At 42.4% G+C, this 25061-nt stretch overlaps 1 protein-coding gene across 2 annotated transcripts; it reads left to right on the top strand.

Annotated features, from left to right (window-relative positions):
- Positions 1–320: 320 nt before the first annotated feature.
- On the top strand, positions 321–24629 carry kcnip3a (Kv channel interacting protein 3a, calsenilin). 2 transcript variants are annotated; one of them, XM_085910693.1, is made up of 12 exons: positions 321–1105; positions 1180–1295; positions 1756–1804; positions 4460–4529; positions 6315–6509; positions 11656–11830; positions 22539–22663; positions 22824–22893; positions 22965–23143; positions 23247–23351; positions 23447–23509; positions 23602–24629. In XM_085910693.1, exons 5-12 carry the CDS (start codon positions 6504–6506, stop codon positions 23647–23649), a joined length of 771 nt encoding a protein of 256 aa, XP_085766819.1. In that variant the 5' UTR covers positions 321–1105; positions 1180–1295; positions 1756–1804; positions 4460–4529; positions 6315–6503; the 3' UTR covers positions 23650–24629. The 2 variants fall into 2 exon arrangements, with proteins under 2 accessions (XP_085766819.1, XP_085766820.1); XM_085910694.1 differs by lacking the exons at positions 321–1105; positions 1180–1295; positions 1756–1804; ... (1 more) ...; positions 6315–6509; positions 11656–11830 and adding an exon at positions 21123–21610.
- Positions 24630–25061: the final 432 nt, after the last annotated feature.

The following is a 25061-nucleotide window of genomic DNA, read 5'->3' as shown; positions in this document are numbered from 1 at the left end:
TTTAGCTAACTGAGTTGCAGTGTGATGAGGGGAATAAGGATTGCCAGCGTTGTCTGAAAAGTTGCTAAATTGGTAAAAGGGCCTCGACGGAGGCTGTAAAAAGTAGTGTCAGTGAGTGCTTGCGGCCACCAGATGTCGCTCTTCTGTTAACTTTTGCTGACATGCGCCACCAAGCGTCTATTCTTAGTTTAAACAAATTGCTTTTGAAATCCGTTTCAGAAAAATTACATCATTCAATTTGCCAAGGCAAGCAGACACATTTACGCGATCGTCGTGGAAGTCGCCCATCAACCATCCAAGCGAGTAAATCTGCTAATAAATCATCTTTTTTTTTTTTTGGGTCAGATCGTTTTAATCTTTTCACAAAGCATTTAAATCTGGTCTGACATTCGGATTGAATCTGCTCTTTTGTGGCGTCAATGTGCGATTTCGTTGAACACGTGCTAGTCTACAGCCCTAGCAATGATTTAATAATTTAGGCATCGAAGCTATCCTGGAATGCTCACACTGTTTGCATTTTATTCTTAATAACACTCAAATTAGAATATTAGGGCCTTTATTTTAAAATATAACGAAACAATATTTTCATTTAAAATATCGAATTAAAGTTTAGTTGAACCAAGGTATGTGGAATATATTTGATTTAACCCGTAAGGTAATTGGTTGTGGTTGTTTTTAAATTATTAAATTTACCAGTTATATTTTCTTAGCTCAATGCGTATTGGCTGCATTTATGCTTCTGTTGTTTGTACGATGTGTGCTTCAGAAACATGAACTGCAGGCCAATTAGGATGGCAACTAATTTAGCTGAGCGTGCTAACAACATTCTGTATTTTATCATCCATTTAAATCACACATAATCTACATTTCTGACAACAATATTAATGGCACTTTAAATGTGGGATGTGGAGGAACACAAGCTTGGAGGTAAGTGATATCAACTTTAACATTCATTTATTTATTTATTTGTCAGTCACACATTTATTTATTTATTTATTTGTTTGTTTATTTGTCTGTTTATTTAAGAAGAATTTGTGCTGTGCCGCCTGCTCGATTTTTTCATTCAAGTTCCAACATCCTGGTGACGTTTGCAGACCCAGCTGTGGTAGGTCTGATGTTTCTTCCAATGATGAGATAACCTTACACCCTGAGATCATCCATCTTCTTAATTGGTGCCAGGGGAACCACCTTGACTTGAACCCCATCAAAACAAAAGAGCTCATAGTGGATTCCTCCAAGAAGCAGCAGAGGAACGAGCGCTCTTCCCTTGTGATCCAATGACTCATTTTGAAAATGTAATTATTCTTTGCTTTTTGGTAGTTGCTAATTGTGGGGGAAAAAAGCTGCATTGAGTTCACTGCTACTACTGTTTACAGAAAAGCAGTTTGTCCAGGATGCACTACAGAATTAGTTTTTCTCATAGCCAGATGGTTACAGCACAGTTATTTTGAGTACAGCAGCCTGGTTAAAAGTAAAATAAAGCGTAGAATACCAAAAAAAATTGCTGACGTGAGCGGGCAGATTAAAATTGTCTGCCAGGGTAATCCTCACTCAGAAATATGAAAATTCATCTGATGAAATGGCTCAACTAAAAAGAGGCTTCAGGAAGTAGGGGAGGAATAGGCTTTATTTTTAGGAGGTGGATTTATTTATACCAAATGGACATTTCTGTATCCTAATTCTTAATACCTGAGTGTTTAAATCCCTTTTAGTGTCCTGAGATATTCCCTTTTCTTTGTGTGGTTTCCAAAACAGAACATCCCGAGTGATCGGAAGACGAGCGTGCCGTCTGAGGCAAAGTACAGTAAGTACTCCACTGATAATGATTTAAAAAAAACAAAAATGCTGTAGTCATTTTAAGATGTTTAATTAACACACACTGACATTCAGGTTCAATTTAATTACTTCCTGAAAGCAAAATGAAAAAGAGGCCCAATCATAATTGAGTTTTGCTCTGTAATAGCTGATATGCTTCATTCCAACATTACGGACTTAATAAGTACACTACAGTAAAGTCTGGCTACATTCTGAACGCAGCTGTTCAAGGCAGATGGTCTCTCCTCACTCTGATCGGGTTAGGCTTTGTTCTATATGGCAGCAATTCTCAAAGTGTGGTACAGCCATAATCTGTTTTATGCAGACACCCTCTAGTGGCACATAAAAGAATAACTCCATAAGTACGGTTCAGTTGTATTTAACTTAGATGTTCAAAACATTTGAATGTAATCCTTAAGAACTGTTTGTTTTCAAACCTGTTGAGGTACTTTTCTTAAAATACAAATTCATGATCTTTTGTTTGTATCACATGACCGGGCAAGTAGCCTCAAGGTGGCGCAAATACCTCAACAAACTCTACGAGTCAGCTGTGACAGTGAGAACGTTGAAAAGATTGCACGATTTTGGTTGATGGTGTCATGTGCTCCTGCTGCGTCATTTTAAGCAATGCGGGATCCAAATTGAACTCCGGTTATGAAATGTGCTTCATTCCTTGACGAATGGGTTAACACTAATCTCTTCACCACTTCGCAAGGGTAATTGCTGATATAATTAATTTGTGCATGCAAGCTGTTTCTTTAATGAAGAGGTCATAAAGTGCACTAAAGTAAATGTTTTATGAACATAAGGTCAAACAGTTGAATTCCTGTTATGTGGAACTCTCAGCTGACCTGTTCTATTCCTATCACCTGATCTCCAGCTTGTTATCGTGCCCTTGCCCTCCTTCATCGCTTTTTCTTCTCTATCTGTCCTGCCTTTAAATTGCTTTACAGTGGCAGGGGATTTTAGTCCGGGAGATAAGAAGGATGCAAACGGTCTTGCTCGGTATGTGTTGAAAGTCAACGTTCTCTTGTTTAAGGAGTAGCTTTTTCCACACGCAAAAAAAACCAAAACAAGAATACGACAATTTCAAAAAATGCAAAATCTTCGAGACATTTTGCAGATAAATATAATCATTGTGTGTTATTATTATAAACTGTACAATTCATTTGAGGGAAAAAAATGGTTGTTTGACACACAAGCGACAAGCGCTATTTAGACAAAAGTAGAAATGACATCATCGGTGCAGTGATGCACGTTCGTGAACTTTTGAGGTTGTCTTTTAATGTTGGACGTGTGAGCTTGGTTAAATGACTAATTCGGAGTGAGCCCATTTCGAGACTCATGATGAGAAGGAGGAGCATCTTTTTTAACAGCGGTAGCGGTGGGTTAGGGTGGCTCCAGACCTGTGACACTCTCTTACATAAGCCGGCTGCATGGATTATTGATGCTCAGAGGCACATGGCAGCGACATACACGCACGCGATAAAATATTCCTGGTGTCAGGTTATAAAGGGATTCCCTTCACTTAATCATCCCCCGCCCCCCCCAGCAGCTCGCTTTGATTTGACTCTGCAAGCCTCACAGCAGGCACACGTGTATCTGTGACCGTGCTCCTCATGTCAAAGTCATCCCCACCTGCATTAGCATGATAATGACATGGCCTCCTCATCCCCGCTTTCCGTTTCATGCCGAAAAATCAAGGAAGAGAAGGATTGATTGAGGATCACCTCAAGTTAATTGATACGTTCAGGACAAATGTTAGACGTGTGATTAAAATTTTGCCTTAATGGCTCTTTTTCATTGGCAAGTCGATGATGCTGAAAATGGTCACACGTACTGTACAAGTTCATTTTAAGCGTGTGATTCTAGCAAACAGCTCACAGAATGCCCTTAGATAACATTTGTATTTTTATTAGTACTGCCAAAGTGCGACCATTCAATTATTTAAAGTGTTCCAAAAAGTTAACTCTTGAGTTGTTTTCAAGTATATTCACTGAACAAATCATCAAGGCACCACCAGTGCTTTATCTAATTATCGCTGATAAAAATTTACAAAGGCAGACATATTTTGACAACACTCTTGTTGTCCAACCTGCACAGGTGTGCCTAATATTGTGACCACCGTGTATAATTGTCCCTTTGTGTCAGGGAATGCCACAGTTGTCTCCTTAGCAACAGTTTCCACGGCTACAAAGTTGCTCCCTGCCTCCATAGTAAGCCATCGTTGCCCCTTTGCTTCATTTACGTCCGTTCTCCAAAACCTCGCTGATCACATGTAATGTCGTCCATTTTTCACAGGGTGCTAATTCTGATGGCTATGACGTCACTCTGTGCGCTAATCAGTCACTCTTTGTACTTTCATCTAGCGTTGATTTATCATCCAATGAATCATCGTCATATACGGGAAGCAGCCACAAAGAGGGAAGAGAACCCGTAAAGCACGCTCGGGTACATCGAGACATGCGATGCAAGCCTCGGAGCGACACAAAGATCTATTTATATCGCTCCTAAAAATAGACAATATTCTCCATAGAAACATGAAATCCATCTCAGGGGCGAATTATCCTCAAGATGCTGCTGTTTTACATGCGTGTGTTATTTTACGTGCACCTCATTATGTGTGTTCTGCTTATTCTTCCAGAAGCGGGAGCAGATGAGCATCATTCCAGCTTCATTGGGGGAACTCCACCCTGACGCCCAGCAGGAAGCAGGCAGGCTTTGAGCGTCCTTTCATCATCACACACACACACACACACACACACACTTAGATGGAACATGCTTTAAGCAGAGTCTGCTTGTTTGTTGACAGTAGCAAAAGGGAAGATTGTTTGACTAACTAGTATGAGCTACTTCTTGGCTACTGGCTAATGCGAAGGACTACCAGTTTGATACATACTTTTGAGAGAAAAAAAAAAAGTTGTGCTCTATTTATCTATAATCATATGATCATATGCGCTGATTAATAATTATACCTGAGCGTTATAATGCTAAGGCAAAATATACAGCTTCATATGATTAATTGCCTAGTGAGTGTATGTCTTCATCTCCTTCTTCCTTGCTTTTGCATTTTTTTTAGTAAAAAAGAAAATCGTGTGCTTCAGTCAGTATTTGTGTTTGTGCGTTCCCTTTTGGGAAGAGGATGTTTTAGACGAAGGCCACTGAGGCAAAGATAAAGCGAGAGGTCACAAAGACAAAGATGGGGGATAAAACGTACAAGGGCGCGCAAAAAAGATAGCAAACCAGAGATTTTGCAAAAGATGATTAAAATAGATAAGATAATTGAGAGGAAACTTCTTCCTGAGTGTATCCTGGCATAGTGACAAGTGGCATATCAGGGACTGTCGCACCTTATATCCTTATTTGCAACTACAAATTTGCGTCAGCTTCCTACTTGCAAACTCGGGACAATTTAATCGTCAAAATATTGATGACGATATTATACAAATGATCTTTATTTACTCTATTTCAGTATTTCTCAGCACTTTTTGAGCTATCCCGTTTTGCATTAACGATTAGGAAGCATAAATTATTTTATCTTTGGGAAAATCTCATGAATTTTAGCATCCTCATTTTTTCAACAAAAATAACATTCGTCAAACTCTCGGCGTGCGCAATTGCTCCTTCGGGAAATACATGGAGAGCTTTTCGCGCCTAACGGGAAACTGTTTTAGTATGACAGGCGGTATTTCCTCATTGATCCTGGCAGTTATTTACATATCTCGCCTGTTCATTATTCAATCAATGGGACGTGTGAGCGGGCTTGACTCGGCTTGATTACTACTTTACATCTCAGCCAAGGTCATCTAAATGGATCAAGTTCTTCATTGAGTACAAAAAAAAAAAAAGCCTCCAGCAGAGCATTAATTGCATTTCTGTACCTCTCGCTCTCATGGCAGTCACATACTGTAATTTAATACAGCACACACACACACACACACACACACACACACACACACACACACACACACACACACACACACACACACACACACACACACGTGTAGAGTCGCCCTCTCTCTGACATGCTAAAATTGTCTGCATTGATCACAGAGGAGAGAAGAGCATATGAGCGTACATTGTTGCCTTCAAGCGCTGTCTGCTTTTTAAACACTACCCAACGGGACATTGAACGCATCATTATATTCATCACCGGTCTTTGAAGTGTGTCGAAGATGGAAATGAAGTGCATCTTTTCTTTTTTATTGTTCCCGTCAGTTGCACATTGTTGCAACATACAGTATCATCCGCATTTATGTTTCTCCAAGCCGTAATTGCCGCACCGTTTTAGCCAATGAATTCACTCAGATATATTTATAGTTCTGGTAATTGTATTGTGTGTCCAACACACACACCCACATACACACACACTTTCCACAGTCTGCTTCTTTTCCAATCTTGTCGTGTGTAGTGGTGCGAAACCACTCCAGGTGATGTTATAGAGCTTTGCACATTGTAACCGCAGCCCGCCTGTTGACTCCACATTTCTGCGTCATTAGGCTCCCGCTGATGAAAATCCACACATGCACCCTCTCTCTCTCTCTCTCTCTCTCTCTCTCTCTCTCTCGCACTCTCTCTCTGTGGTGTACTGGGTGGCATTCCTTCGCATCCACTCCACTGGCGCGTCATTCGGAGGTTGAGGTGCGCGCCGAGAGGACACCCGAGAAGGAGCGCCGCGAACAAGCATCATGCAAGTAAGATGACTTTTAATAGATTTCATCCAGAAAAAAAAGAAAGTCCAGCTTTAGTTTTGTTCAAGATACAAGTAGAATAAAACGGAGTCAAGGTGCTTGTTGCACGGTTCTTCAGCACTTGCTGTTATTTTTAAAGTGAGCCTTGTGATGACTTGCGAGCTGAAGTTATGTAATCGCTCGGCCGATGACGGTTCGCTTCGCAGCGCCGTTGCCGCCGCTGCACTCAAACCCCGCAGACGCTTCTCCAGCAAGTGTCACTTGGCATCTTCCTCTCCCGCTTCACACTCCTCCTCCTCTTCTTCACTTTCTTCTCTCCTCGTTGGGTTTAACTCGAAAATCTATAAACGGCAGATTGTCTTGTCCATAAATCAGCAAAGTGAAAGTGACTTTCACCTTTGCAAGAGGAATCTCTCATTAAAGCGTCCGCGCTCCGAGCCACTGATAAGACATGTAAATGACATTTACAGTCGTGTCTGAGGTCAAATATTGAATGCACGCTTCACATCGGCATTGCTCAGTTGTGGAAATAAGAGAGGCGTGATGAGGAGGAGCTTTTCCAGTAATTGATGATCATCAAGTGGAGGGATGGATGCACTTTCTTCTTCGGCCCGCTGAGCAGACTGCAGAGCGTTTTTGTTCTCAGTTAATGCGTCTGTGTAAATTCAACTCAACGTAGACCCGCTACGAGCCCACTGTCATCAAATGTGCTCGTATTTTATAAGCCCTCAAAGAGTCAAGCACGAGTTCATCCTCTTACATCTGCTGTGTGCCCGCGTGTGTGTTAGCCTGATAAAAGTCCAATTCGCTGAGCCAAACGGGCAGATTGTTGTCCCGAAATAATTCAAATAAGTCAGCCATGTGCCCCCGTTTACAATAAAAGCTAGAAAGGCACAATTTGCTGACAACGACATGTCACATTTTGTGACAGCGCCCACAAAGAGGACAAACAATAGCTGCAATAGAAGCACTTGGAGAATTTCTGTCTTATGTGTTGTTTTTAAGATCCAAGCATAAGGAAATTTGGAAGTATTACCCTAGCGTGCGAAGGCCGAGAGGTCAGAAGACCGTCTTTAGACGAGCACATAGAACAGAAAATTAAGAAAATAATTGGACTCTTCAAATGCTGCGCCTCTGTCAGTTTTTTTTTTGTAGCCCTCTTTATGCATTCTGTTAAGTGCTTTCAGACTTGTTTGTATGCTGGACTTTGTTAAGTGTAGAGCACTACACTAATTTGGAGCAGTCGCACACAATTCTCCCGACCAGTATTGATGCCAAACACACACACACAAGCACACACACCCGAACCTCGGTGAAACTTTTTACAGCTAATTTGAAAGACTCCACCGTAAATTGTGTCCTCACGACACGAGCACAGGGCGTCACGTTGCACCTTCTATATTGTCTGGCGGAGCTACCTGTTCAATAGGTGGCGTGATTCGTAAGCTTAGACTCATTGAATTTTTTAACAGGCCGTAACCGTACCCAAGCTCGGCCATCAAACGCCTCTGTCGCAAGTTCAACGCCATTTGACCGGACACTGAGCAGCTTTTTTCTTTTTTTCTTTTAAAGAAGTTCAGTTATCTTTATTTTGAGTGTTTAGTGCTTTAGCACGCACATACGGAAACAAATGAAGCACTGAGAGGTGTTATCATCCCTCGAGTAAAAAAAAAAGAGCGAGATACAGCTTTAAAAATATCAATTTCGAATCAATTCACGTGCTGACGGTCTTACACGTCACGGTTGTGAGCGGTCGATGCGGATCAAACAAGACAAGTGACATCCCTCGATGACACGCTGCGATGTGCACACACTTTCTGCAGTGAGGGGGAGCGGATAATTGAAACATGGCTCCTCTATCGCCCTGAGGGCTCCCCGAGAGGATTAATTCTCCCTCCTCACTTGTCAATATACTGTAGTATCCTTTCTCTGACACACACACTCACACACAGCTTGGCTTCCATATGGACGGAGTCTTCCTCCTCCCTTTCTGATCCGCACTGACAGCCACAGTGACAGAGAGCGCAAGCTGTCGGCACACAAATAGTATCGGCTGTCCAATATCAACATGCGCTTTCAATTAGCTCTTTTTTTTTTGTATTTATTTTATTTACACCGTTAATTATTATATGACCTATAGGCCATTACGTTGGGTTGCACTTGAACGAGACAATTAAAGGCAATACAAGCCTGCAAATATAAGTTCTTGTATATTATATTTGCTGTACCAGCTAGTAAGATTTCTTCAGGTTGTTTTGCTGCTCACTAATTTATGCAGCATAATTTCAGTGTCCAGTTTGCTTTTAATGAGCATCAAGCATCTGTTAAACTATTATTTATTAAAAGAGCTGCGATAGCGTCACTGGTAGCCCGCACAAAAAAAAAAAAAAAAAAAACTATACCAACAATGGTGCTGTTTGAATTCAGACTGTATCCAATTAACCTTGGGGTTTATTCTCAGAAGATTGAGCAATACAATCAGAAGTTTTCTCTGATTCCCCTATTCCCCATTAGAAAATGACTTCACAGTTGCTCGGGGCTCAAATAACAGCAATCACGGCTCAGCTTACAAACATCACATGACCAATCTCTGCAATCTCAGCCGGGATCGGTTCGAGTCTTGCACAACTCTAGATGATTCTATCTATATTTTGAAGTTGATAACGTGATCAAAAAGACACAAGTGGAGCGAGCATGAGTGATGTCGAATCCGCCCTGGACCCGCTGCATGTTCATAAAGCATCTTTTATTAATGGAAGCCCTGGTGCACGAATGTCCCTCACTCTTTACATCACTTCCCTCTTCATTAACGCTCTTTCCAAACCTCCTCTGTCACCGCCGCCACATTCAAGTTCAGTTCAGCCTCTACAAGAAAGATTCTTATCTGCCTCCCTTTCCGCTATCCGTCAATTCAAATTTGCATTTTCTTTTACACATCTTGCACTTGTCAATGCGTCTGAGGCCTCCTGCTTGGGATTAAATGCTCAAGACTTTGAGGAATATGGAAATTGCTTATATGTGTGTGTGTGTGTGTGTGTGTGTGTGTGTGTGTGTGTGTGTGTGTGTGTGTGTGTGTGTGTGTGTGTGTGTGTGTGTGTGTGTGTGTGTGTGTGTGTGTGGCTGCGGTACTGGGCGTAAAATGGAATTTCCCCTTGAGGGACATTAAAGGATTTTTTTTTCTTCATGTGATGTGCAAATTAGCATGAATACTAATCAATCGGAATAAGATTTCCATATGTGCCTTACGTAAGATTAAAAAAAAAAAAAAAAGACTGTGATGTCATGCCATTATGTAGAAAAAAAAACCAACAACAACATTTGTCCAGCATCTTTATATATGTGATTTTATTAATGTTGACTGCACAAAGCAAATCCCAATGAGGTCAATTCTCAATTCAAAGCGTCACTAACTTCCCCACAACAATCTCTCACATTTATGGTGTAAACCATCAAGGTGAGGCAAGGACATTTTTAGAACTTTTACAAGGGTTCTGACTCTGTGGTATAATTCATTTATTTTGTTTGGATTCACCGGTTGGTACAGTAATGCATGTGACCAAGGCCACGTATTAAGTGAGTGAAGGTCCTTGCTGAGCAGTGTGTTAACAATAGTGCTCAGTGGCGCGTGAATATGTCGCTAATGTGGCAAAGAATTTCCCTCCGTTCAAAACAATATCTGCCTGCCCGCAGCTGTTAGTGTGGGGAAGGAATATTCCTCGCTAAAGACGCGTCACAGCTGGATTCATTCTGGGCTTTTTTGCTCCTCTGGGCTGGAACTCTGTTGATGAGGGAATAAATGGATGAATGTTGGACTAATGTGTGCATTGTGTATTTAACAGTGTTTTGACACTGCTTTGCTTAGCTTGACTTTATAGATTTTTCAAATCGTATAAATAGTACTTTTATTTATTCATTCATTTATTTATTATGTAATTATTTTTGTTTATTTTTTTACAACAAGCTTTGCAATAGAACTGGATGAGATTGTTGAAGAGAAACATGCGCAGGATTCCATTTGACTAATTTGACTAATTACAATTTGCATAATAATGAGTTGTATTTTAATTTGTTTCTATGCCTGTCAGTCATAATGTCTTTTCTGCGAAACCGCTCCGTGGCGCAATAAAAAGGGGCACCTGCTGTAAAAATTGATATCAGTCAAGTCGGTAATAACTTCGGCTTAAGTTTCACCAAAATGTCAACAAAATCTTTAGCTAATCAATCTTCAGTTTGTGCAGTCGTAATGAATCTAAAGGTGTTTAAAAATTGTTTCAGCATAGCAGTACTATCGAGGTGGCACTCTTTGCGATTAACTAATTAAAATGTCAACTTGTCCAAGCAAGCAAAACAGTAACACTGATTCTAGATCCCTTTGTTTGCCTAAGAATGTGAAACAAGCATTTCCATATCTCCATCGTCCTCTGCTTGTCCTTTGCTCGCATCCTCCGATAAGGCCAGGATTCATTATGCTAATTGACTCGGGTTCTTGCCGGCAGACCTTCTATCCCTCTCCTTGCTTTTTTCCTCTGTCATTTTCTCTCCCTCTCTCTCTTCCATTCCCTCGCTCTTCTTCGCAAAGACATTTGCATGGCCGTACACCCGTGGGATCAAATGGCTGTTCGAATCCCCCATGTTCTCGCTCTAGCTCCTTCTGTTCTGTTTTGCTTTCTTCTCCGCTGTTTGTTCTGCGCTCACCACATTCACCCGCGCAGATGCTTCGGTTAAAACTCGTACATGCATTTTCGTTTGTACATTTTATATCTGCTGAAGTAAGAGCGGTGCAATGAAGCTTCCCGGCATTTTTTTTTTTTGTGCCCCCATGCGGGTTTGTTTACAATTAAAGACGGGAGGTGATATTTGACCCATGCTTTGTCACTGGACACGCGTGGAGCCGCATGTTCTTCTCACGGCTCAGGACATGTGATAATGCTGTTGAGCAGTGGCTTTGATTTCTCGCCTCTAGAAACATGAGATGAATGCCGACGATTGTGATTGTACGTTAAAGTCGTGTCGAGCTGCATCGGATCGTACTGGTATTGAAATATTATTTTACATCGCTAAGTAAGATTGTTGATTGATTGAAGATTGTTGAACTTTTTTTTTTTTTTTTATCAATGAAAGTTTCTCCCTCATCCCTCCCCCACCGCAGGCTGATGGTAAAGCAGTTGACGGCAGCTTACTGGGAGATGCCAACGGCGTGGAGCCCGCGCCGGGCCGAGGGAAGGATTCCGGAAAATGGCAGAAGCCGCGATTCTCTCGCAAAGCTCTGATGAAGTGCTGCCTGGTCAAATGGATCATCGCTAGCACACAGCCTCAGGACAAAGGTAAGCCAGAGGGCAGGTTGAATTTGCGTGTGTGGATGAGCTGCTTTCGGGAGAGACGATTGCGCAACTGTGAGCAAAAGTATTCCAAGGGATTCGATATTTGATTTGCTGAACCTCTCCCGACCTCCCGTCTTCTCCCGGGAGGGCAGCGACTCATTACGCTGCTCAGCTCACCTCAGAGTCAAGTACCTTGGGATCACTCAGTCGCTATGCCCATTTATCAAAGTCACTCCCTTGCTACTTCCTGTTCCATCATTTATTTGCTCATAAACTCACAAGGTGGAATTTAGTGTCAGGGCTCTCAGTTGATTTCATCCGCCTTTGCAGGCTGCTTAAATTGCTCTCCAGTGCTCAGTTATCTCACTGCGTCCCCCTGGTGGTGCCAAGAATGCACTTTCTCATGCTTCCTATTCCCATTTTTCCATCTTAAAGGAGATATGTTATGATTGTTTTTCTTCAACAGTTCCCAGGTGTCTTCATTACTAACCATCTGCTTAGCTGAAAACAACCTTATTAGCTAATCTACTCAACCAGAAAATCTGCATGTCTGCATGATTAGTGTTTTATATTGTGTTGTTTGGCCATTGCATGAAAATGGCTCTGGATATTCAGCCAGCCGAGCAAAAACGTGCCGTCCATCCATCTTCTCATCCTCACTGGAGTCGCGGGAGTGTCGGCGCCTATCCCAGCGTACTTGAGCGGTAGGCGGGGTACGGTTAACAATTAATTTTTGTATCAAATGTGTTGTTGAGTAATGATCCCATTGTGGCGTAATTAAGGCAAAATGGAGTGCACAACTTGGCAGAGGTGCTCAACTATTTTGCTGTCTAAAGCAGAACAACATGATGTGAGCGATGGAAAGTTGACTCATTGCAAAAATCCAAAAAGGAAATATTGTCCAAAGTAGCCCACCACCAGTCAGAACCTCTGTGAGGATCTATAATCATAGTGTGAGCCGTTCCTCTGACTAAAAGCTCCTTTGGGTCTTTTTATTCCTCCTGTGAGCAAATCATTGAGGAGAAAAGCCACACAGAGCCCCACTGTGATTGCAAGTGCCGCTCACACAAGTCACCCAGCGAGAGAAAGTGCAGCCATCCGGGCTGCGATTCCTTCCCAGGGGTGCCGAGGGAATTCAGCATTGTTTTTCAGGCGAGTCCTCACCATTGTAATGGCTAGCGGCTAAAAATAGCAGCATTGAGATGGAGATGTGTATTGAATGGGGGAATGGGGGGGGGGGCAGAAGTAGCTGTTTCGATCAATATCGGTGCGGTTGACATGGCTTGTCGGGTTGCAGTATATTATATTAGTATATTAATCATTATCATATTGTGCAGGTGTGCCGAATGTAACCTGTTACGTGGTTCGCTGATAGCGAAGCGATAACATCAACCGTTTGGGTATTTGCGTCTTTTGGTGGCTCTTGTAATCATTAGGGACAACATTAGACAGGATTAATGGAACACGCACGCATGTAAAACTCCCATTTCAAGCTGTGGTTTGGAAATGAGCTCCACATCCTGATGGAGAAGCCAGATCAGTGGGCCAGGAGCAATGGGCTGTAATACGAGTCGGGTTAGAGTTGGAGAAGAGAGATGGGAAGACCGCAAGGCTTCTCTGAAATCAACTTCTCATCTTCTGCAGTTGGTGTTGTTGAGACATGCTGGCACGTTCTTACAGCAGATGGGGGATGTGGTTGAGTCCAGTTCAGGCTGAAGCGACAGCAGCCGGATGTCCGCCCCGCTCTTGATGTCACGTGAAGTGCCTTGACACAAGTAGAGGAGACGAGTAAGAGAGGAAGAGAGGAAGATGTCCAGGAGGAGGACAAAGTGTACATCACTTACAGGAAAACTGGGTGAACAGTTTGAGGGTGGGAAGCCAAATGTTGCTTGCTTGCTTGAGGGTGACTTGCTAAATTCTATTCGGGGTCCTGGGGAAATCCCAAAACCTTCCCAATGCTTAAAAGGATGACTTCCTGCAGGGCATCCTGTAAGGAGACGATTGGCAAGATGCTGCGCTGCTTTCTCCGTTTCATCGCTGGGACGCCTGGTCAAGGTAGTCTCAATTTTAAAAGATGATGTTGGGTTTTTTTTTTCGTAGAGGGCACCAAGCTTTTTGAAACTATTTATTTTCTATAGGAAAAACTCCCTGCAAAGTGAAAATATCGTCTAAATCTGATACACCACAGAGAAAAGAGCCAAATTTGAATGATTTCAAAAATTGTCATGCATATAAAATGATTTTCTGTTCTGAAACGCTGCTGGCATATCTGTGAAATGCACTGCACTGGCAAGGCTAGAGGGGGGGGGACCACAGGGACAGCTACCCCCCTCCCCCCCTCAAATGTTATTTGAATGCTATGACCTCGTAGGTCCCGATGGGATCTATTACCATTTTGTACCAGTCTTTCCTTTTCGGATTGTCTTGCATTGTCCTTCGCTGATCATTGATTGAAAAGCTAAACCTATTTGAAACTCTCGGGTGGTTCCGCCTCCGTTTGAATTCGAACTGCACCTTAATCGTCCTGCACTAAACCGTAAACTCTCTCTGCTTTCTATGCCTGACCATCAAAATATCTTTGTTTTGTCTGGGGTGTCTTGAGAGTGATTTTGTTTCTCTAAAGTAGAATGTCAGGTCAGGTCAGGTTCTTTGAGATAAAAAAAAAAAAAAGCTCTCAACCCTGATCTGTTTTTATGTTGCTGTTTTCAGTCCTCTACCTCCCTCTTGTGTTCAGAGTAGGTATCACATGCGTTCAGAGACATCACAACGTACTGTATCTTTTTGCTCAGAGGGAAACATGAATACTGAACTGTGTTCATGAAGACTGCAGGATATCATATGGTTAAATTTATGGGTAAAGAGTGTCACTGTCTACTATTTTGGGATTATTGCTCACGCCTCAAAGCCTCCAAAAATGACCTTGAGGCTGTGCAAACATGTCCACTGGAGTAATTTCCTTGTTTGGGAGCAAAGAGAGATCAACTGTTGTTGATGATGCAATCCCAGCTTTGTTGTTGTTCGGTCGCGCTCGGCAGCTGGTTCATCTTTAATAAACAACAAGCAATGAAGTGGGCGGTCAGGCATATCGATCGACCGCCGGTAACTAATGATCGCCTTACAGTCATCCGTATTGTGTGTCAATGATTGTACTATAAATACTTGCGATCCACTGCATCGTGACTGATTATGTTGGACTGGAAAAGTAATACATTTGGACTCATGTTGTTTCCTCTAAGTGGTAAGCAAGCACAAGCTATGACAAATAGATTTAGTCACTGCAGAGATTACCAGACTTTTTTTTTTTTTTACACATGTTGCAGTTTGGTCAACAAAGAATTGTTACTCCTCTGTGAATGGTACTAAACAGTTGAAGTGTAGTAGCAGCTTCCAATAGTTATTTTTGTCCTCATTATTCCCCATTGTCACTAAGTGTAAAGATAATTGAATGCTCATTAAGCAAGAGTTATGTTAGAAAGTAAGCAACACAGTTGGAGGCAGGTTTATAAAATATAAGCACAACATTGATTCAACGTGAAGCGCACTGTCATTGACGTGGAATCGATCCATGGCGCAAAAAAAGATTGTTAAGGTGTGCTGAAAATGATCAACGACGTCATAAGTTAAACGACGTCAGCTAGACTGTTATCGTTTTGTAGTCACTGGTGGAGCTAGAGGAGTGGCATCGATAATTAATTGGTTAGCAATGTTTTTTTTTATTTACGACACACCCAGGGAATAATTAAGGCATGGTGGGACGAATAACTGCAATTTTCTGGAATTTCCTTCGACTGTATTTCATCAGAGTTTAATGAGGAGTCAGTGTGGAGGGGTTCAAACGAGAGGAAGTTCCAGAGACGGCCTCAAACGCATTGTGGAGGCACGCGGGCGGCCCTGTGATGTAAAAGGTCGCAAGCTGCGTATGGCCGTTCCATCCCTCGCTCAAACAGATTTTCAAATGCGGTCCCACCGACTGAGGGTGTGTGTGCAGCCTATTTGTCGTTTTGTCCCGAGTGAGTTTCTCACTTTGAGTCATCCCTGGCCGCTCGTCCGTCGCGTTAAGATTACCATCTCTGCGCTTCAAACTTGTCTCCGAGTAAGTTGTGCTGTTTTTGGGCATTATGGGAGCTGTGATGGCTGCTCTCTCCGTGGAGGCCCGCAGGCGTCTTTCACGGCCCAGCTGTCTTTCTCACTGTGGACACGGTGCAGCTAGGTACCATCGCTCAGGTAGGAATCGGCTCTCGTCGGCTCTGTCAAAACGAAACAGTGAAGCATACACGTTTTTTGAATTCAAAAGAAATGACCTTGTGTTACTTGTACCGTGTATTAGAGACAGCAACGTTGATCCTCATGTCTCACCCTCATCCAATTGTTCTGGGCTCTATGGATCGAAGCCCAATTACATACGAGATGTTTGTAGTGGATTTAAAGACTGAGGGCGGTTCGAGGTGAGAAGTTAGATGTTTTCAGCATGCAGGCAAGACGCTTTGGATTTTACTTTTGCGCTGAGACGTGATGTAATTTATATGAGCTGTTTCTGACTCTTGTGTCAGCAGGCAGAGGACAACCTTCCTTTTAAAAACCTGTTAGTGTCTTAATGGCTACACACACACACACGGAACGTCACTTGTAATGCAACAGTATGTTGGTACATTAAGCTTCAGGGTGTGTGCAGGTGCCCGCCCGTCACTTGATCCACTCTGCTTCTCTCAAGAGCAAATCAAGAATCTAAATTTGACCTTCAGGGAGGGGATGACGCACCAAACCTTACACACTCGTTTACTGATTGACAATTATTGACAACGTGTGATGCACCATTGCTGGAAACGATGCATGATGGTCATGTTTGGTACTATTTTTAATAAGTGCAAAGAAGTAGAGATTAAAAAAAAAAGAGTAAACGTGCTGGGGAGCTCCCCACCAATGCCTGACCACAAGGATATTGATCTTGCTGACTCTGGCCTCCATTTTTTTTTTTTTTTGCTCATTTCTTCAACTAAGTTAGTGCATTAACACACACACACACATGCTCACAAGCAATTCCCATTATGATGCATTAGCAAGTGTGGAGTGATCAGATTTTTTTAACACACTTATAATATTTTATCCCTTGTAGCCGGCTATTGAATATTTATTTTGCAAGAAAGATTATTTTGTCGCTACAGGTCACAAAATTGTAAGTGGTGGGAGTCAAGATGGTGTGTATGGGGGGGTTAAAAGTGTGCGGTTGACCAAAGTTATGGAATGACGGTGGAGATGCAGGGAGTGGGCGGTGTGTTCGGGGCTGTAACGCATATCAGATGGAGAGAAAGAAGGAAGAGGAGGAGGAGAAGGCGGAGGAGGGTGAGACCGCAGGGGATAGAATAGGGATAGCCGGAGGTATAAAATGCACGGGGCAGTTTGCTTTCATAGCTGGAGATGCACATTCACAGGACATCCTTCTGAGGGACTTTACCCGCTTTAAAGTGCTTCCAGATCCGGAGTTGAATTTTGATTCGGATCTGTCCAGAAGTGGACGAGCCTTAAATCAAAGTTGAATTATTGGATACATTTGAGGATTAGTCAATCAAGATCCGAAGCAGGAGCAGGACACTGAACTTGATTCTTGGCTCATTTTGAGTAATTTTCCATTGAACTTTTGATGTCCTTCTGAGATTGCCTCAGAAGTGCAATGAGCAGCAGCTGTTGAAGCAGGCTGTGTTCCATTCTCTTTTGGCTTCATGCCTCTGCCGCATATGATTTGGTGATTTATTTTTAATTGTGTCATATGGATGACAAAGCCGTCGTCGTTGTACGGAGCTGGACTTTCTCCCAACTAATGGAAAAGAACTGGATCCCAAAGTCGTGAGAACCATGGGTGGAGGCGGGGGGCGGGCGCCCCAGAAATTGTTTATACTTTTCCTCTAAAACATCCTTCGCCGAAACCATCATGTGATTTGGTGCAAAGCGATAACATGAGGACTGATAATAACTGCTTGACAAAGGTGACTTGAAACATCTCCTTTCATGCGCGTAATAAATAAGCCCTGTCTCGCCTCCCGGATTCACAGAGGGAGATTTTCCATATATGTTGTTTCCACTCCAGCATCACTGTTGACATTACAAGCAGCTTGTTGGCCCGCTTCTCGCGGTGTCTCGGACGCAATTCCGTGCAGTCTCCCACCTGTCAGGCCGATTCCCGTCACTCCCTGGCTAAGCTTCGGTGAGAACGCTCGTTTGCCAGGCGGCCCGGCCCGCGCCCACCAGGGTCGGCTCGGCCTTCCTTTTCTAAGGCCCGGCCCGCGCCATCATGGATATACAAGGCATGGAGCTGTTTGCCATCGGCGTGGTTATCATTCTCTTCATGACAGTTCTCAAGCAGTTTGGCATACTGGAACCCATGTCTTCTTTTGAAGGTAAGGGTCAATTTTTGGGGTGGGGGCTCTCCAGTATCAGAATCTCTGGGATATCACCTTCTGCCACAAAAAGATTTGACCTACAAAGTGCTGTTAAAAAAAATACAAGAGAACACTGGCATGAAGCCTGGAATAGACTTGTGGAGTGAACGTCAGGAGACATTTTGTTATTACCAAAGCTTTTTCTGTTTATTGTTTGTTTCATTTAAAAAAAAAAAAAAAGATGGCTGAAATAAATTGATTTTTTTTTTTTATTGTGCCAGCCAATCAGACCATTTGTAAACATTGTTTTTCTAGTTTAAGGGCATTGTTGCACTTTTCGTCTTTTCTGGTCTGCGATGATGTCACAAAAGTCCCCCCCCCTCCAAAAAAAAAAGACACTTGTGGAGTTAATCTCGTAAATCATCCATTCATCCTCTGAACCACTTATCTTCTGGAGGCGTTTGGGGTTGTTGGAGCCTATCCCAACGAATTTTAGGTAGTAGGCTCGGGACACCCTGAACTGGTCAACCAGCCAATCAGTAGCTCTTCCTCTCGTCCACTTTTTGATGAACTTTATTGCCAAGTATTTTAAAGTTCAGACTCCAATATTTTTTAAGGTGGTACTTGATTGTATGACAACTAGTTGTTCCCTGAGCTGAGTTCTAGGTTCATATTGTGCACGTTAGTCTTTTTGATGTGGTCTTTGGGTCAGAGTGGCTGACAGTCAACATACCAAGACGATAACAGCGGAAAGGCTGCATTAGTGTTTGTAATACTGCTCAGCATAAGTAAGTCATAAATTCCGCAAAAGGCCCAGTAATGTTCTTTTCTTTTATTATTCATCACTCCTTTCAATGGCATCAGCCCTCAGATAGCCCCGCTTCCCCAAAGCCTGTCTGTAGTGATACCACCCCGGTTTAGCATTACTTCGCATTAATTATACATGCGCTATTGAACAGGTTTTCTCTGAGGCCGCCTAAATATGGAACCCGTAGAACTCCTCCGGGTCGCTGAAGGGCATTGATCATCAATCAGTCACACCCAAAAAGTTACATCACGTGTCTCACTGTTCTCCTCGTTCGAGTTGACGTCATCGTATCCCAACCCAACGACTCCGCTATGTTTTGAAAGTACATCAGCAAATTGTATGACTTTTACTTTGACACTATGATGAAATGATAAAGCCAATGTTGTTCAAGAGAAGCTTACTGAGCATTTATGATAGGCCAGTGAGCAAACATGTAAAGCTTTATTGCTGTTTCAGTCTGGTCTTCTGAACTCCAATGTCAAGTTTGGGTTCGGTCCAGTTCTGCTCTATTTTTGGGCGACATCGATACCGATATAGCTTTATGTTTCCAGCTGTACTGATAGCAGCAATTGATATTTTTACCACATTACTGACCACTCATTTCCTTGTTTCCATGTTTGTCTGGGTGTTGCTAGATCTGATTACTTGGAGGATCGAGTTTTTCTGTCGTGCCTCATTTTGATCGCGGGGTGCTTATCTCAGATGACTTTGTCGCCAGTCAATTGGAGGGCTCATATGTTTTGGGAAGAACATGAAGGAAACCCACGTAAGAATGGAGAACATGCTAACTCCACACAGGAAGGCCAGAGCTGAGAGATTTAAATCCTAAAGCTCAGAACTAACAGGCAGACATACTTATAATTAAGTTGTTTTGGATGTCATGACAGTATAGAAGTGGAATGTCAATATATTATATTGTATTGGCCACTTTATCAGGTAGAATATCTCCAAACAAGACTAATTTGTCCTATTTTGGCATTGTAAACTCAAAATTACATGAAAGCAGAAAAAAAGAATTATCCTTTGGATGTATTTAGTTTTTCTACTGAATTGGTTCCAATCACGATGAAACTAAAATGAATCTCTTCTGCTCCATTAAAAGAAAAGAAATGGACGCATTTAATGAGCAGCTTTTTGTAGCTGTAATCTGCGTGTTGTACGCTAGAGGGAGTCAAGGAGCCATGTTCTGGGCCCCTGAGATGCTTTGAACAAGTGTAACAGAACCCGAGGGAGTGCGCGTTCCCTGTTCCCTTTTCATTACCACGTGAATGTGTCAGGACTCCACTGAGTAGACTACTTGTGCAGCCGAATCCTTGTGAGCATCCCAAAGGAGACAGCGGAACAATTGGAGAAGTAGGACAACTTGATTGAGGTCACATTGTTGACATCTGACTCAAAGGCTGCTTGGCTGTCACTTAGTAGCATTGTCTCAAATCCTGAAGACGGTTTTGGAAAAACAAAGAAATATTGATGGCTTGTAAAATATTTCAAGTGTGAGCGGAATGAACACTTTTATAGCAGAAGAGTGTGAGATGTTGTGCAGCACTGTGACATAAGCAATTGCCGGTCATGAGTGGATGCCACAGTGCGTTTTTTTTTTTTTTTTTTTCTGTCACACCTTGTAAGTGCTTTCCCTCTTATTATCAGTAATTGTAATGAAATGATTTGGATCCACTAATAATAACGGAGTTATTTTATGCTTTTTTTTTTTTCATCAAAAATATGTATTTGATGTGTTGCTAAAAATATCGCAAGTATAACTCAACTGTATTTATTGAGCGCTTTAGGAGTAAAAGTATATCAAATCTATAGTGTGTTTTAAGCCCCCTATTTCTTGCTTTGCTAAAATAAGCCAATTTTACATGGCGCCATCTTTGCTGGGCCAGTGGCTTTTGTTGCCATGACGATCAGAGGAGAGCAGCTTCCACTTGTTGAGCAGAGCCCAGAGTGAGGAAAAGTACGAGGACTCGGTGCTTCTGCATAGCCGTGTTTCAGATAGCGCCGTCCTGCAGTCACTTGAAAGTGGCATTGGATCTTTGCCCAGTCTAGCTCCCAAGTCATTGTAAGAAAATCTCAGAAATTCAGAACGGCTAGCTCCGAAGCTCATTTTCAGATGACAAAAATGTACTTGCTTGTTTAATTTCACACTTAATAGGAGGGCAGACGACACCAAAGAGCTGACAATTTGTATACAAGCAATTACAAAGTGGCATTTTTGTCACCTTGAACAAGGATCACCGCGACTTTCTGCTACTTAGAGTGGAAAAGAGAAGGCAGAAGAAAAGAAAGGAGGGAGCGGCAAAAAAAAAAAAAAAAGGCCAGTCAATTAACATGGCAGAGGCAGCGAGCTAAAAAGAGACACCGCTGGGAAGAAGTGTGACAGGCAGAAAGTGACAGAAAGCTCAGTGACAAGATGCGGACACGGATCCGAGCGCTACGTTCCTGAGCGCGTAGCAACCGTGGATGCAAAGTTGGAAGACGAGGGCAGGATGAGCGTTCGGTGGGAGACGGAGGGCCTGCAGACGGTGGGCATCGTCTGCCTGGTCATCATGTTCCTCAAACTGATGCACTTGCTGGGTCTCATCGACATCACCGAAACCGGTGAGGGAATTCAACACTTGTGCACAAGTCGGCTTGAATTGTTGTGTCATTTTCTCATTTTCAACTAATTATATAAAATAGCTTGAGAATAGAAATCGCTTTAAGTGTCTGTCGAGTATCGTAATACTCCGCCTCTTCCTAACTTTTGGTATGAGGTGAGCCTCAAGATTGAAAGTCTGGATGTGTCTTAGGCAATGATGAGTCATTTTAGATGAGATCACTGAGGAAAGGTTGTTTGGTAAGAAAGCGGGTCAGCCAAGAAGAAACTCTTAGCGCTTAGACCTTTGAAGTTTGGCAAGATGTTAACAAGATGTTGACTTACCCTCACGGTACGGTTTTCTGGGTTTGGTCACGAGACATTGAAAGTGGTTCCGCTCTGCTCTCGTCATACAAAAAGCTTGACTGTCCAATCTGATCTAATTTCTTTTGTTTTGTTCCTTCCTCACTCCTCCCCTACTGTCCACCATGTGCTTTCTTGCCCTCCATTTTGGTGTCTGCACTTCTTCCTCTCTTCTCTCTCTCTAAAGATGGTGAGTATGGAAATGATGGTGGGGAAAATTCCTTGCCTCTGCCCCCTTTCTCCTATCATTTCCACATGATTTCTCCTGACCATGCGGTCGGTGCTTTCTCTTAGTGTGTGTGAACTGGCAACCTAACTGATTGTGTTTGAAAACAAACCAAGCAGAAAATGTCTGGTGACATTTCCACCACCATTAAGAAAGTACAACAACTTTATTTTTCCTGCCTTTTTGCTCGTGAAGACTCGAGCTGCTTTCTAAATGTTTGACCCCCGAGCCCTCCCTGAATGTTGCCCTGTATCCACGCACTCAATGTCTGCCCCCCTAAATCCTCCTCCCCACCACCCAGCTTTACCCCCCGCCCCCTCCCATTGCATCACTCCATCTCCCATTCTCTTTCTGTCCCACAGACAGCAGCGACAGCGATCTGGAACTATCCACCGTGCGTCACCAGCCGGAGGGTCTGGACCAGCTTCAGACTCAGACCAAGTTTACCCGGAAAGAGCTTCAGTCGCTCTACAGAGGCTTCAAGAATGTATGTACAGCAAGATTTGATCACAGTTCCAAAGCTATCTTACTAGTCATGAATCATTTTTCAATATTGAGTTAACGTGATTTAGGAGGACGTTCTCATTATGGTTCAGCTTTGACTGATTCGATATTTTTTTTTCTTCTTCTCATATTCCCTCGGGCAGGAGTGTCCCAGTGGGTTGGTTGATGAGGAGACATTCAAGACCATCTATTCTCAGTTCTTTCCTCAAGGAGGTGCGCTTTTCTTCCCTCACTTTGGATAACGTACATGAAAGAATGAAACGTCTTTTTTTTTATCATGACAGACGCGACCACGTACGCTCACTTCTTGTTCAACGCTTTTGATATCGACCGAAACGGTTCGATCCGCTTTGAGGACTTTGTCATCGGCCTGTCGGTTCTGCTTCGAGGATCGGTCACAGAAAAGCTCAACTGGGCTTTTAATCTATATGACATCAACAAAGATGGCTACATCACAAAAGAGGTAGCACATTTCTCCAGTATTACATGACATCATTCGGAAAGACTCAAATATTTACCGTTTTTACACGTTTTATTTATCATTGGAATTATTGTGTGTTGCCCAGGAGATGCTGGCAATAATGAAGTCCATCTACGACATGATGGGCAGGTACACTTACCCATGTGTGCGAGACGAGGCTCCGTCCGAGCACGTGGACAAGTTCTTCCAGGTTGTCAACAGACGTGAATATGCAAATTCAAATATATCCTCCAGATATTTCTTTTATGACTTTGTGTTCTTTCTTTTCTTAATTCTATGTTACAGAAAATGGACAGAAACAGAGATGGTGTTGTGACCATTGAAGAATTCATCGAGACCTGTCAGAAGGTACAAAAAAAATAGTTGGATGTATCATAATATTTTATGATATTGTGGTGAATCTCATCCATCTTTTTTGTGGTTGTTTTTTCTACATCCAGGATGAGAACATCATGAACTCCATGCAGCTGTTTGAGAACGTAATCTAAGGCATCAGGTCGCTCAAAGATCGTATTTTTTCATACAGAACACAAACACAGCACACTCATCACTCATTCCTGAAACACCAAATAGAAGACACCTTTGGCACTTCATGTAAGTAAAGACACAGAGGACTTTTCTTCTTTTAGTTCTTCTCACTCGCAGCCACCGAAAAGGACCACAATGGACACGACATGAGCTTCCTGTAGAGACTGCACAACCTTTTTATATGTTTTGTGTCTCAAATAAAGCCACAAAAAGACTTTTGTCACCAAAGTGAAAGAAGAGATCATCACCAAATGAAAGACACAAGATTTAGGCTTCACAGTTTCCTTTCAGTGCACTGGCCATCGTCCTGATCCGCTCAAGTGGGGTGAGGAAATGGAAACTAAAAAGGGGAAACAAAGCATGTTTGTAATGTGGAATTAGCTCGCGCTATGATTTCATGTTTACGTGGGTTGGAAAACTAAGCAGTGTCAATATGAGTGGAAATTTCTGTACATATATCTTGTATGTAAGACTGCTGGAAACCAAATCGATCTGAAGAAAGTGACTCTTTGATGATGTTTAGCAAAAGCACCTCACAGAATTAAAGCAGATTGCGTTGTGTTCCTTTGTTTTGAATGAAGGTTACATTTCCAATTGTAAGATGGGGCGAGTCTGTGCAGTACTGTGAAGAATGAGGTTTGTAAATGTGGAGTTTTATATGCTGAATGAAGGCTTTATGTTGGTTCTTCACTATCTACTCGCATGCTGACTAAGTGCCACAGTGTAATAGTACAGTCGGACCTTTGTGACGTGGGTTAATAAAGATGCAGTCCACTGCTGTGACCTCGCCTGTCACTGTCTTATTGTTCAGGACATTTTCCCTCCAGTTCTTGGCTATCATTTACATGTAATGAGCTTATTTAACACAGGACAAGTGTGACATTCACCAGGAGGAAAAGGAGAAGAACTTTCACAACATCTAACAGCTTTTGTTCACATATACAAGGTGATGAATGTGTGTGGGTTCATTCGTTTGGAATTTCTTGGAGCCCACTATGTTGCACTGCTATTAAAAAAAAACAGCAAATGAACCAGTTTAATGTGACTGAAATGTCAGCTTTCTGTTTGATTTCATGGAGGCACCAATTGAAATTTGAAGATGAGGAAGATTCAAGGTGTTACACAGTTCCATTTTCTTTTAAGTACGTCTTGTGAAGCTATCTTACGCAATATTCTTACATGAGTATTATTACATTTGAAAATACTGCAAAAATTCAGTTTCATGCTTTTTATGATTATTCTATTTTTTCCTTTAGCATCAATCTGCAACATGAATGAACGCATCGCATATAGAAACATCCGCCGATAGCTCATCAGCGGTACTGCAGGAATGTACACATCCTCGACAATTTCACTTATTATTTACAATCAA

The sequence above is a fragment of the Syngnathus leptorhynchus genome, chromosome 4 (genome assembly GCF_054491065.1).
Source record: "Syngnathus leptorhynchus isolate UIUO chromosome 4, UIUO_Slep, whole genome shotgun sequence".
Classification (NCBI taxonomy): Eukaryota; Metazoa; Chordata; class Actinopteri; order Syngnathiformes; family Syngnathidae; genus Syngnathus; species Syngnathus leptorhynchus.
This window is presented reverse-complemented; position numbering and strand designations above follow the sequence as displayed.

What these genes read in the sequence shown, in the direction of transcription:
- kcnip3a (XM_085910693.1), top strand. An exon ending in CACACAGCCTCAGGACAAAG is followed by an intron (nt 11,831 to 22,538) that starts GTAAGCCAGAGG and finishes TCTGTCCCACAG; the next exon opens with ACAGCAGCGACAGCGATCTG. An exon ending in TCAGTTCTTTCCTCAAGGAG is followed by an intron (nt 22,894 to 22,964) that starts GTGCGCTTTTCT and finishes TTATCATGACAG; the next exon opens with ACGCGACCACGTACGCTCAC.